The sequence below is a fragment of the Spea bombifrons genome, chromosome 2 (assembly GCF_027358695.1).
Source record: "Spea bombifrons isolate aSpeBom1 chromosome 2, aSpeBom1.2.pri, whole genome shotgun sequence".
Classification (NCBI taxonomy): Eukaryota; Metazoa; Chordata; class Amphibia; order Anura; family Pelobatidae; genus Spea; species Spea bombifrons.
The window spans coordinates 37,293,580-37,307,673 of NC_071088.1; the positions used below are offsets into that span (position 1 = coordinate 37,293,580).

The 14,094-nt window shown below is 38.3% G+C and overlaps 1 protein-coding gene across 2 annotated transcripts; it reads left to right on the top strand.

The window, feature by feature from the left end:
• The first annotated feature begins 801 nt into the window (after nucleotides 1-801).
• OLFML3 (olfactomedin like 3) lies at nucleotides 802-5,601 on the top strand. Of its 2 annotated transcripts, XM_053457548.1 has the most exons (4): nucleotides 802-1,045; nucleotides 2,126-2,405; nucleotides 4,211-4,285; nucleotides 4,748-5,601. In XM_053457548.1, exons 1-4 carry the CDS (start codon nucleotides 938-940, stop codon nucleotides 5,533-5,535), a joined length of 1,251 nt encoding a protein of 416 aa, XP_053313523.1. In that variant the 5' UTR covers nucleotides 802-937; the 3' UTR covers nucleotides 5,536-5,601. The 2 variants fall into 2 exon arrangements, with proteins under 2 accessions (XP_053313523.1, XP_053313524.1); XM_053457549.1 differs by lacking the exon at nucleotides 4,211-4,285 and having other exon boundaries at nucleotides 803-1,045.
• The last annotated feature ends 8,493 nt before the right edge of the window (nucleotides 5,602-14,094 follow it).

Here is a 14,094-nt window from a genome sequence, read left to right on the forward strand (position 1 = left end):
TTTTTTCTTGGAATAGTAGAACAGATGTTACAGTGCAGGCACTTATAACAGCCCTTGACCTTCTGTGCTAGAGCTGAATTCTTATTGTTTGATATTAAGCTAGGACGTGAAATGTAAGAATTTGTGCTTTTACTGGCAGTGACTCCCTTAATATTTCATCATTCAAGAGTATAGGCCACTGCGTTTCGAATCTTATTTTTATTTTAAAAGCCTGCAAGTTATATTGTGCAACAATGGCATTTGTTCTATAACTTTGGTATTCGGCTGTCAATAATATGGATTAAAGATAATATACCGTACTTTAAATCAATACGTTAATGCTGATTAATGCAATTATCTGAATGGTTCATATTATTACATTTAATATTGTGTGCTTATTATTAATGGTTACTAATAAGTGCAACATATAATGGCACAAAGAAAACAAAAGTCAATTAAAAGATGGCATTGCACAATCTGGGTTTACGTTATAGCTGGAAGTTCTAGTGTCTTTCTACAAAAAATTGTATCATTACAAATATATATATAAAAATATATAAAATATATAAATAAAAATCTTTAAAAAATGTATTAATTTATAAAATGTCATTGTATTCCGCAGTGCTGTCCGATGGGTGTCAACAAAGGTTATGACCTGCATGTACAAGTCCTTAAAACATAGGGTTTGCTGATCATTTCTGGTAATGAAGGGGTTGCTGTTGGTGTTTTGCAGTTTTCTTACATCTGGGTTTAATAGACAAAGAAAACTGAGAGCTGAGATGTGGCAGAAGTCCCTCCCACCGAAAAAAGTGTGGCCAAACATTCCAAAGCTGTGAGCTGGAACCATCGCAGGAGAACAGAACTGCTGCAGAGTCCAGCATTGAGGCTCCTTAACAGTAATAGGACAAGATTCTGCAATAAAATTCCCTTTGGAAGCCGGCTAGTGAAAGAGCCAAACATGCTGGGGATTATGGCCTACATCCTCCTTTCATTTGTCCCCATAATCAACGCTCAAGCTCAAACTGCTTTGCTGGAGTACATGCAAGGAAGGATGGGAGTGTTGGAGGTAAGTAAGAGTAGGTTGTCGTACTGCGTAAAAGTTGTTGGCCTTAATTAAATGAATGGCATATGTAGAGGGTTACGACAAATGTACAATGTGCAAACTGATTTATTATAGTAAATGCTTATAATACATTGGAGCTATATGACATATGTGGATACATTTTGAAATAGAGCTTCTTCTTTGAGATAATACTGGTACAGTTGGGGATGGAGTAACTGAATTGCTTCACAGTATATTTTCAAGGCAATTTAGGATTGTATCTATTAAAACTATACTAAACTATAAAACAGTTCAAAATTAATCTATGGTAAACGCGTATTGTTTTAAATATTTATTGTGTATCAATCTTTTATCAACTATCAATGTCTTATCCGCCCCCTAAATATTTTCTTTAATGTCCTACCCTCCAGCCGTGCTTCTTCTGTCTGTTGATTTGAATAATTGTTTTTAACATAAAGATAAAGAGTGAGTTAGTACAGGAACTGTATATCTCCAGACACATAAGCTCTCAATGAGCTGACTCTGAGACTCTTGAAAATTTAACCCTTAAATAGCCCATCATACAGATGTCATGACTCACCAAATGGCTCTAATAGCAGTCTTCATGGAAACATTGGCTTGTCATTATTCAAAGATACAGGTAATTGAGTCACCTGCATTCAAGCAGGGGTATCAACTATAGCACGGTGCCAGCAAAAGCCTTTTATATGTAGAATAGGAAGAAGTCATTTTCAGATTGTGTGACCATGGGAATACGAGATTGGGGCAAAAATCATGAGACAAGTATACATAAATTTACAAATAATTGAGGATTTCTGCTGAAGCAACATATGTGTAGCAGACAGCAGGAAAATGACATTGATTGCAGCAAAAGAGCAATGATAGCAGAGACATCTGAGTTTTACTACCTACTTGTTTTACCTTATTGAGCATTAGCTTGTTTTAAGAACAATCACGTCATTCAAAATATACAATTAAAAGAAGGATTGGGTTGACGTGGCAATGAATTGCTCACTTTTCTGGCATTTAAATGAAGTCTCCTATTTAGTCATATGTATTTTTCCTTGCAAACTATGCCTACAGGATAGGATTGCGCAATGGCACGACCACAGCAGTCGATACAGCTCAGAACTTCGAGACTTCAAAAACCAAGTGCTGAAACTGCTTGAGAATATAGAGAAAGAACGGGACAGTCTGAGGAATGAGATGGAGAACACAAATATACGCGTGGACCGGCTAGAGAGGGAGGTGGACTACATAGAGACCCAGAACCCAGCACCACCATGTGTGGACATTGATGAAAAGCTAACTGAGCTTCACAATGCAAAGAAGAAAAAAAATGAGAAGTATGCAAAGCTGACAGGTAAGTTATCAATTTTAATGAACTATGCTAATAGCAGTTGGTTCCTTAGATCCAGGACCTTAAAAGGGATACTATATGGTTTTACATGTACGAAAATTAATGAGACGTCCTTATTACCTAAATTATCCAGGGCAGCAATTATATTTATAACACCTCCTGGTAATGATTTTCTGTAAGCTCTCTGCTACTAATAAGAAGAAACAAACACTGAGATGAGCTCGCCACACAAAATAGGTTCCCAAATGGCATAAAATTCAATCAAGAGGTCCCATGCAAACTAGAGTTAGTGAATTTAGGAGAACTATTATCACATTAAAATGACTTCTTAAAAAAATATTGTGCTGTTTTCTAAATATATAATGTTTTCATATTAGTCATGTATATGAATTTTAGCTTGGTTATCTTAGCTCAATCTACTAGACAACCACCTTGACGCATTGTGCTAAATCACAGAATGGCTTGGTTTTAACCCCTTAAGGACAATGGCCTGTCCCTAAACCCATTGAAAACAATGCATTTTGAGCCTGTACATGTACGGGCTTTGTCATTAAGGGGTTAGTCACCCAACAAGACAGTCTGACTAAAGGAAACCTATGGAGGCATGACTTTGTTAGCATTACCAGAGTTTGGTGTTTGAGCGGCGCGAGATACCCGCAATATCACCTGACTGGCTACAATGGCAGCCTCCAGATCTGCAGATAAGGAAGTTAATTGGAACAAAATTAATTAAAACCAAGCTTTTTTTATTGGTAAGCTATATTATTGTATACATCATTGTGTTTAAAATGCAAAGAGAAACACTTTCCATGGGAGTTCCCCACGATTTCAAGGTGGTTGAATCCCGTTGTGTGCATGCACATTTAGCTCTTTTATTAGTTTCAACGAGAACCCGTGTCTGTCAGCAATTCACTCCTTCAAGTGGCCATGACTGGCGGGAAGTCCTTTAATATATATTCATGTATGGTTGGACTATTTTGGGCAGTAGAATGTTCCTTTAAATGTACTTCTTTGGCGTGGGTTTTAAATACAGGCTAGCCAAATGTTATACAAGAATCTTATTTATAATAAAGAATATTCCCTACATGTTAAATACTGTTTACTATAATCAAGCATCAAAATATTTATCTTATTTCATTTAATTTTATCTTCAATCTACCTTTAAATATTTTAAATAGTTTTCTAAATAGCTTTCTACTACTAATAATTTTGTTATTAGATTTTTTTTAATCATGTAATAATTATGCACCACAATATGATAATATTCTGTATATCATACTGCCGCACTCTGTAATGCCTGCTAAAAATGGAAATGACCAGGGGCTACTTTCAATGATCCAGCAGAAGAGCAGGTCTTTTTTTTTTTTTTTTTTTGTTTATCTCAGACATGTCTTCTCCTGCTCAGCCTAGGTTAAGGAAGCACCATTATACCAAATTCTCCCCCCTCATTTATGTGTATCTTGTCCCCTGCCCCTCTGTGAATACTCCCATCACTGTTTACGGTTTTGGGGAGGATGGTGTTTAATAGATCACAGGTCCACGTGTGAGCTTTTTTCTATGGGGAGGACTTTGATCTAAGTCAAGGTCTGGATGTTTATAAGTTAATGTTTGCTTCACTTAGAAAACCTAATGTAGATGCCCAAACATGGATGGAGGGGTTGTCCTGTGCTTCATCATAAGTCAAATTGTGGTGGCCTGGGGACAACGGTCTTTTTGAACAATATATCTGTATTCTGATATAAATTGTGTTTATACTGTATAAAGGTCTTGGGGTTAGTTAGTGGAACCTACCTTTCATGTTATAATAGGTTGCCCCACGGCTGAGATTCCAGGAATTGTGGAAACAGATGAGATCATGGATCCTCCTGTCACCCGGAAAGCCTGTAAGTAGGTTTCGTTAATTCATGGCAAGGTAACTGCTTTCATCCAGCTGTTGTTAGACTAACGTTAAAGGAAGCTATTATCTAACAGCAGCTGATGGGTTCCAGTTCCCTAGCCCTGCATTAACCCTAAACTACCCAAGTTTTAAAAAAAAAACAACAAATCAAAATGCTGAAATTGAGTTTACTTTATAGAGTCCCCGACGGAGAGGGATTGAATCTTTTACAATATACTTTGCATATAAACCGAATAGTTTCATTTCCAGTCGAGTCTAGTGCAGAGTATGGCTGAATTAATAAATCACTTATGGTGAAATTAAATTATTATGATAAGTGCTGTATAACTACAGTTATTGTTATCAGGTATACTGAGTCTGTGAATTTCACAAAAAAAGATGCTTTGTGGGACATATATTTTTAGGTTATTTTGCATAGTTTATTTACTTGTACTATTTGGCTTTTTAGACTGCAGTGACACCATATCTCAAGTTAATGCCATGAAAATACTAAAGCGCTTTGGAAGCACTTCTGGACTTTGGACGAAGGATCCTATAGAGAACCCAGAAAAGGTCTATGTTTTCGATGGAACTGGTAATGACACAGTGTATGTCTACCCCCGCATGAAAGAATTCACTCTCTTCTCTACCACACGCAAGGCAGCGAAAATTAAACTTCCGTTCCCTTGGATTGGTACTGGACACGTTGTTTATGGTGGCAATTTATACTACATCCGACAAGGTGATGAATTCCAAGTCATCAAGTTCAATTTGGCCAACAAAACAGTGGTTGACAGTGCCGTGTTACAAATAGAAGAACAAGTTCCTGTATATGGACTATCCACATTTAATTATATAGATATAGTAGCTGATGAAGAAGGGTTATGGGTAATCTATGCCACAAAAGAAAATGAAAAGAATATCTGCTTAGCCAAATTAGATCCAAGTAGTCTTGGGATTGAGCAGATGTGGGATACACCTTGTCCAATAGAAAATGCTGAAAGTGCCTTTGTGGTCTGTGGTTCACTCTATGTTGTGTACAATACCAAGCTCCCTAGTCGTTCCCGCATCCAGTGTGTCTTTGATGTCAGTGGCACCATATCAAGTGAAAATGTTCCAATTGTTTACTTTCCTAAAAGATACGGATCCCACTCAAGTATGAAATATAATCCCAGGGAGAAACAGATCTATGCTTGGGATGATGGTTACCAAATCATATACAAGCTGAGCATGAAACCCAGAGAAGATTTGTATTAGAGTTGACATTAGACCTTTTGTCCATCTTGTGTCACTTTGGGAATGAAATAAAGGTTTTATGACTAAGTATTGGGTAATATACAGTACGTAGCTTGGCATGGCAGCGGGAGAATATAGAATTACACTTTCTCCCTGTTCATGGTGCCAGTATTAGTGCTTATAATACATAAGCCCACTGCTTTGTATTTGCTGTCTTTTGCTCCTACATCCTACCCTGTGACAAAAGAGTCAAAGCCTAAAAGATATGTATAAAACCTTTTATACATAAAAGACCACTCCCTACAAAGAAAACGCTACAATTCAAAGCTCAAAAACCAACCGTCACATTTCTTATTATCCTAGCGCATTACATCTATGTATAACATATTAGTCAATTTTTTCTGTTAAGTTAAAAGTAAAGCAGTAGGAGCGGTTTGATGACATCACTAATGACCATAAGATAGACGCACACTTTGTCACAGGAAGCACTACCTCCAAACGGTATACAGACAGGAAATGCTCATGGATCAAACCATAGGAGAGATGAAGTCTCAGTTTTACCTTAGTTTCATGCAGATTTTCTGCCTCTAATCACACTCTTAAAGAAAGTGATCAGTCAGCAAATTGAGGAGCAATCAGCATGGAAATAAGCAACTGTGGATGAGCCCCTGAGGTTATATGGGCCATTAGCAGCTGTGCTTTTACCCTGTGGTTGAGCCTTGAAGATGACTACAGAGAACTATGAGTTTAGAAGTATTTTCTAGAGATAGAAGCTAATAGACAGTCCATAAAAAGAATGTGCACTGAGCATAGGAAGGGTGTTACATCTTCCTATTTGGGTTGAAATTAGAATTCCGATAAAATCTTTACTAGAATTTTTGGAAATGCCCACTAAGGTGTACGAAGTATTAAGAAAAATGTTTTTTTTCATTGACATATCTCATCGAGATATCTGTATCTCACACCCTAAAAAACTGGACAGCACCAATTTCAAACATACTATAATATTATGAATAAAACTATAATATAACGAGTACACAGCTAGTCTTCATATAGAAGTTTCATCATGGATTTACATTAAGGTCCTGATTGCTTGAACAGCAAAGATTTTATTTGCAATGTGACCATGAACTGAGCAGTACAAAATATATAAGGGAACAAATACTCATACAAATCACTAAGAGAGTAGGTTATTATATTATTAACCTTGCCAGGCTCTGAAAATTCTGCAATGCAAAGCCACGTATACAAGATAAGGGTTCCTCTACTGGTTAACTTCTTAAATCACGCAGGTTATGCCTCTCATAAAACTCTATGCACTGAGTATCGTAAAGGATATACTTTCTGCTAGTACCACAATGTATTATGTGTTTATTCCTCTTATGGCTAATACAAGCTGTGAAGTGCAGGTGTGAGGGTTGTATAGAAAAGGCCATGCTGCTAAATTATAGCTATGCAGTTACTTCTTGGATGTGTGTATTTGCAGCTTGGGTTTAATGAATCACTTCTATTATACGGTGTGTGTGAAACAGATACTGCTCCTGTTCTCCGCAGGTTGGCTTTCTGTGAGCTTTAAATAAATTGTGCAAATCGTATATATATGAAATTACTTGTGATCTCATTATTTTCAAGTAGTTGATCCTGTTATCCTGAAACAACTGGTAACCATTATTGTGGAAAGAGTTAAAGAAACATACAGGCTATTAACCAAAATGTGAGTGAAAAATTAGGAGGAGGCACAGGATGAGCTCCATGCCTCCTATAGGTTATTTTTTATATGTTTGACTCCCCTATCCCATACAGCAGAGAATGGAGGTAGGAAAGTATATCTCCAGAGGTTACCGCACACTGCAGTGGTGTACTTAGGTTTCCTACTGTTTTAGGCCTCACTAATCTCATGATCCCCTAAACTTAATTTGTGCCACCCCTTCCTGTTTTGGTCCCACTTCCTCCTCGTTAGGCTCCACCTCTTCTTCACTGTTTATTAAGTGTGGATACCGAGTACATTCTTATATATTTTGTTGTATTGTGCACCACTTCAAATGTTTTATCTATTATTTTAAGACATAATAATCTTTCATTAAAATAACCAAGAGTGTAAATTCAACCATTTTCACCAAGATCAGTCAGCCATGTCAACTATACAAGAAAGATCACAAATGCTTAAATTGGTTGAATTAGCAGGTAGTCAGTCCATGGTGTGAGCATGATGTATTACTGTAAATTCACACACCATTTGCAGTGCCAACCTTGTCCTTGCTCACACACTTATACATAAACATTCATGCTGACACACACACAAATATATATACCTGCTCACATACAAAACCTGGTCTACCCCAGGTGCCACTCCACAAGGGGTGCCACATTAGCAAACGAGGTGGTTGCCCTGGGCCTGTCCAAAATTGTTCGCATTGGGCTGGTCGGACGTGGAAGCTGCAACCCAAGCCCCCTGGCCACCAGCCGCAGCTCAGTGGCCACCACATTCTGTCAAGAGAACCGCTCCTTTTGAGTAGCACACCGACCATTACAACTTTATATTATTAACCTCAACTACTGGTACCTAATATACCAATTAAACTCCCTAAGCAATGCTACCAAAAGCTGTGACATGCCACACACACCATAAGTAAATGGGAGTGGGCAGGAAAGTGCTTCTGTGGGAGACTGAAAATTAGCAACAAAGTTAACATTGACAATATGTAAATGCAGGGCCGGCCCAAAACGTAGTGCGTTTGAAATGCAAAACGAAGTTTGAAATGCCGCTCCCCCCGCCGACGCCACTGCTCCTCTCCCTACCTTCTCATTATCTACCTTTCCTCTCCCTACCTTCTCATTATCTACCCCCTCCCTCCCTATTATCTATCCTATCTCCCCCCTTTGTACTTCACTTACCTTCCAGCAGTCCTGCGGCAAGAGTCTCCTTGCGCACTGCTGAGCGCCAAAAAAACTTCATATTTCAGCACTCAGCATTACAAGCCGTCACCGAGACCAATCGAGACCAATCGCAAAGGAGAGAGAGGGTGCCGAGTGGGTACTGACAACTTGATAAGCGAAAACCACTCGGCGCCCCTCTCTCTCCTCCGCTTAAAAAAACAAACACAAAAAAAGGCGCTTGGGGCAGCAAAGTGCCGCCTCTTCAAAAGTGCCACCTGGGGCAATTGCTCCACTCTGCTCCATGGTAGGGCCGGCTCTGTGTGAATGTGAGGGACATCTTGGATGAAAATGATTTGATTGTGACTAGGGTAATGTGGACAAACCAGTGATGCATAGATGTTGAAGTTAATGAAAACATATGGTTTCTGTAATGGATGCTGGACCTCCCATTTTATGACAATTATTGGGACTCCTGTAGCCTTCCTGCTTATTACGATCACAAGCCTAGCCCTTGTAAGATAGAAAAGCTTTCCTGCATCATAACAAACAACCTGCTTATTATCCTCTCAAGCCAAACCATTGCAAGACAGAAAAGCTTACTTACATCATATCAAACTGTCTGCTAACAACCATCTGAAGCCAAGCTCTTGCAAGCTTCCACTATAACCAATATGCCAGATTAAGTTTCTTAATTCATATTGTGTATATTTACGCATGTTTTCCTGTATATGTACTAAATGTGTATTTTGGCAACAAAATGGTATCATATAAACAACCTGCTGATGACCATGTCAAGCCAAACTCTAACCCAACCACCCCTCCATTCATTTTATTTCTACATCATCTTTTGCATCCTGAAACAAGAGAGCTACTACCCCTCTTTTCACTCCTTTTGTTTCAGTTGGCCATTGTAAGCTCACGAGCGGGGCCCTAAAAAGCCCACCATCCCTGCCAGGAACTTTGTATAAAGTACCATAAGGCTAGATGGTAAGCTCATGGACAAGGTTCTCATCTCCTGATGTGTCTGCATGAATTAATGTATATGTTTTTATCATAAAATGTTGACAAAATGGTGACTTAAGAAGTGAACTTAAGACTTTTGCCTTCCATGTGCACCGAGAATGAAATACTAAACAAAAATGTAAACTGTATTATTTTTGTTGTTTGTCTCTTTGGAATAGTCTCAAATGAAATTGAAAACAAATGTTGAATGTGTAGTGGATGCCAGAAAAAATCTGAAGCTGTTAAAACTAGGCTGTGTTTTTTTTTTGGGGGGGGGGTAATATTATTTTCTGTAATAATATGTAATCCAAGTTTATGAAATTATTTGCCTGATAATACATGGATAAATAACAAGGTGGTAAAGTGGCCAAAGGGTCAATTTAACTGAAAGATGAGGCAGCAACATTTTTTTACTGTTCCAACAAATATGTCCAGAGGGGTTATCTGGAAGCAGATCCAGTCGTTTTTCTGTATACACACTACTTTTGCGTGGAGCCCTTTTAGTCAGTGCTTGAATTTGTTCACCTGGAGTACAAGGAACACTGAGCTCATGAAATTGTCTGCACTTTAAAATACTTTTAAGCCATTATTTTACTTTGGCTGTATCTTCCCCCGAATTATGAAAGCTGTCAGCATGCTAACCATCATGGCTCTGTACCAAGGATGACCATGAGACAAATCTGAACCATATATAATACATCTGCCTCATTTGGTAGATTCTTTGACAAGGAAAAGGTGACTGTGTCTGTGTCACTTAACTGTGAGCAGGTTTTGCATTTTTTTCAAGTTGTAATAGGTTTGTTTTTTTGTTTTTTTGATGCAGCTGCTGGGGGTATAAATGCCATCAGTTTGAAGAAAAGATGTCTTCTTCTCCCTCACATCTCATTTCTCATTTTGCTATTCTGGTCTGCCATTTTTCTTTTATTTCCTTTCTATTTGATATTTTCTTCCTTCTCTTCTCTGTTTTCTCCCTTTTCTCTCATCTCTTTAACCCCCTCTATTGTTTCTCACTTTCTCTGTCTATTCTTTCATCCCTTTGTCATTTTTCTTTTCTTTCTTCTCTTCTTATTTTTTCTCTACTAAACCAAAGATTTAGTGCATACTGGTAAAACCATGGCCATGGCCATATAACTGACCGTGTTACACTCCCTTTGGAGATTTGCCTCAGCAAACCATTTATACTACAGAGGTATGGACTTAGTAACCTCAACAGCAATAACCTCAAACACGTGCTTCCATTAGTTGCGGATCAGACATGCAGAGCAATTCAACCTTAGTTTCATCAGTCCACAAAACATTTTTCCAGTAGTGTTGTGGAGTGTCAAGAAGCTATCTGGGAAACTTCAGACAAACAGCGAGGTTAATTTGGAGAGCAGTGGCTTGTGCCTTTTTTATGTTTTGGATATGGTAGACTCATGAACATAAATGGTTACCAGTTTCAATGATTCTTTAAGTCTTTAGCTGTTACACTAGGTGTGACAGAGTGACCTGCCATACAAGGCCCCAAGGTAGTCAGAGATGGCTCCAGCCTGGCTGCCAAACAGGCAGGAACTCCATTGTTTAATTAATCCCATCAATAGGATTGCTGACTGGGGATTAAAGGTTGGGTTGAATACATGTATCTGTTAATTTATGTTAATGACGTTCTGTGGCTATATGAGTCTATGTTTTACTACAATAAACTGTTCATTCCTGCTGTACTCAATTCAAGGTAGTTGTATGTCTACTTATTGGGTACACATAGTAGGGTTCCAAGGTGCGCATGCTGACTGGTGCTGGAAGTGATTCCGGGGACAACAGGAGGATACATGTGGGCGATCTCTGGGAGTTACTACAGCTCTCTTGGTGAACCCGTTACACTAGGGTTCTTTTTTACAGTAGCGTAAACAGGTCCACCCCGGGTGCCGCTCATCAGTAATGTCCGCCTCTAGAGGAGCAGGCTCAGTTGGGGAGATCAAAGATCTCCCTCTAACCGGCTTAAAGTCAATCAAGGGAGCGGGAAGTCTATTAATGCAGACCTCTGATCCTGCTCCCTTGCGATGCACGCGGCAACTGTTGCTGTGTGTCGGGATTTGTTGTCAATATATATATATATGATAGGGGGTATGCTGCATTATTGTCAATGTCTGGCTCAATGTATTGTGATATGGATTACGCTGTAACCCCATCAATGTCTGCCTCAGTATATAATGATAACAGTTATGCTGTACCACTGTCAATATTTGCCTCAGTATATAATGATAACAGTTATGCTGTATCCCTGTCAATGTTTGCCTAACCATAGAAGCTATGCAGTTTTAAAGTGTGCATTATTCGGCACAGATATCTTTTATGGCTTTTATGGCTGTGACCACTTACATTTTGGATGGATGGCCTCAAGACTAATCTCAGGTAAGCCTACTGGTGGCAGCTCATGTTGCTGCGGGTTGGATGTGGTCTGCGGGCCGTAGTTTAGAGACCCCTGCTTCAGCCTCAGTGTTTACAGAATTGGGGCTATTTTGTTGAGATTCAAGGCTTCAGCCCCAGTACCCCCTCCCCAGCGATGCCACAGGTCAACACACATTCTTTAGGTTTCCCTGTTTCTCCTTTCTACCCTTACTATGAAAACTGAACATAAGTATTTATTAAGGGAAAGCTTTAGCCTTATTTATACAACTCCCTTCATTTGTCATTAATCAAATTATTCATTGCCTACTTTTTCTTCTTTCACTTATATACCGGTATGTATCTAAACTCTTATATCCACAGTAACTACACATGCTAGTAACCATACTTACCTAACTCCCACTGTGTGCCACCATTAAACTGATTATATAGTGTTTTCTGAAGAATACAGGAAAGGCTAAATGTATATTTAAGTAGAATTTGGAAAATAATTTACTGATTACTCTTAGAAGATGCTTCAAACATGTCTCATGAAACAAATATTGCATTTTTAATGGACCTTTTGTCTCAGATTACCAGATGTACAGTTCACAGAAGGGACAGAATGGGGTAGACAAGTGTCATTAAAAAGCAAGTGAAGAGGTCAGATTTCTTCATTGTAAGATAAATGAGATCTGCCGAGACTCACAATGGAAAATAACAACTTGGCTAGAGGCAAAAAAGGAATGAGAAAATCCAAAACAAAAAATAAAAAAAAATCAGCAAACAAAGAACAGAGAAGACTAAGAATTAGACAATGAGCCAGGAAAACACAGAAGAGCGAATTCATATGTTCTGTAAACTTTTTAAAAATCCACAGCACTCATATGATTCCTTAAGCTTGTGCAGAGTTGTACTACGGAATTAAACAGATGAAGAAGAATATACATTAAAGATGCTGTAACCCTACTACTTATCACAACTAAAATCCTCCTGGAGTCAAGGAACAACATATGTATGCTAAATTCTTAATCTAGTACCCGCTCTACTACTCTTTTTGTAGACCTTTACTGTGCTATCATACCTGGTAGATGATGAAGCTAAAAGAAGTTTATTCTAAACATACAATAAATTCCATATAAACATTGATAAGTAAACAACGATCCAATCTTTATTTGTTCTAGATTTACAGATAACCCCATATTAAATAGGGAACAAATCTGTAAAAACCTTTGACTACTGGTATCCTTGTGGACACGTTTAGGTCCAAGTGGTCTGCCAGGGGCTATATCTGAACTTTGCGGGGTGAGTAATAGTGCTGCAAGATGATTTATGGAATTCTTTGGCTACTTGTCCCGGCAGTCATGAGCAACTCCACAAGGTCATGAGTTGGAATGGCCCCTCAGGCTTTGTCAGATATTTAAGGCTGTATTATATTTTAGCATATTACACTCACATAAACACAAAATGGAGTCAGAGCCATCTTGTTTTCTTCAAATCATATAAAGGAATTTGTATTTCTCTCTATATTGAGAACAAATACACTTTGATGAAAATAGCTGCTTCAGCAAGTCTTTCCTAATTAAATAATTAGTTAGTTTCAATAGTATGAGAAATTTTAGGAAGTAGAAACTACTTATCTCGATGAATTTAAATTCCACTGGTTTCTACACGCTTGCACACTAATGGATATGGGTTTTACGGTTTTCAATAATTAAAACACTGGTACAATATACAACCACTTTAGACCAGTCCAGTATCTTAATAACTTAAGATACTTTGACGTAGTGGCCGGCTAAGCAATATATGGCTATATAGTGTGCCTGAAACCCCAATATTTATGCCATAGATAGGTGTTTTTTTAATGTTATTCGCTTGATATGCCCTGAATTCTTGCTTTGTTTTGTGTACTTATTGGCCATTATTATTCTACCAGCAAATTAATGTTAATGTGTATGTCTTTTATGCTATTTACATTTTGCGCTTCTCTATTTTGTATATTTTTGTGCTGTACTTAATAAAACCGGGGACAATAATTGTATATTGTGGATTGCCATTAATATCAACAACTGATGCAGAGATAACAGGATTGCAAAACTGGAAATACAGTTACAGTACACACATGTACACAATCACAAAGGGCACATGACAGGGTCATAAAACAGATTACTGCCCCCCCCCCGGCAAACTTTATCTAGGGTGACCATGTTCTCTCAAGGTTTAATCAGCGTATACAGGAGATTTCCTTTACCGTACTCTGGTGCAAGGGATTAAGCCTCAGGAAAGTTTCTGACCATCACTTCTCCCTGTAAAGCACTCTCTAGATGCCCAACAGGG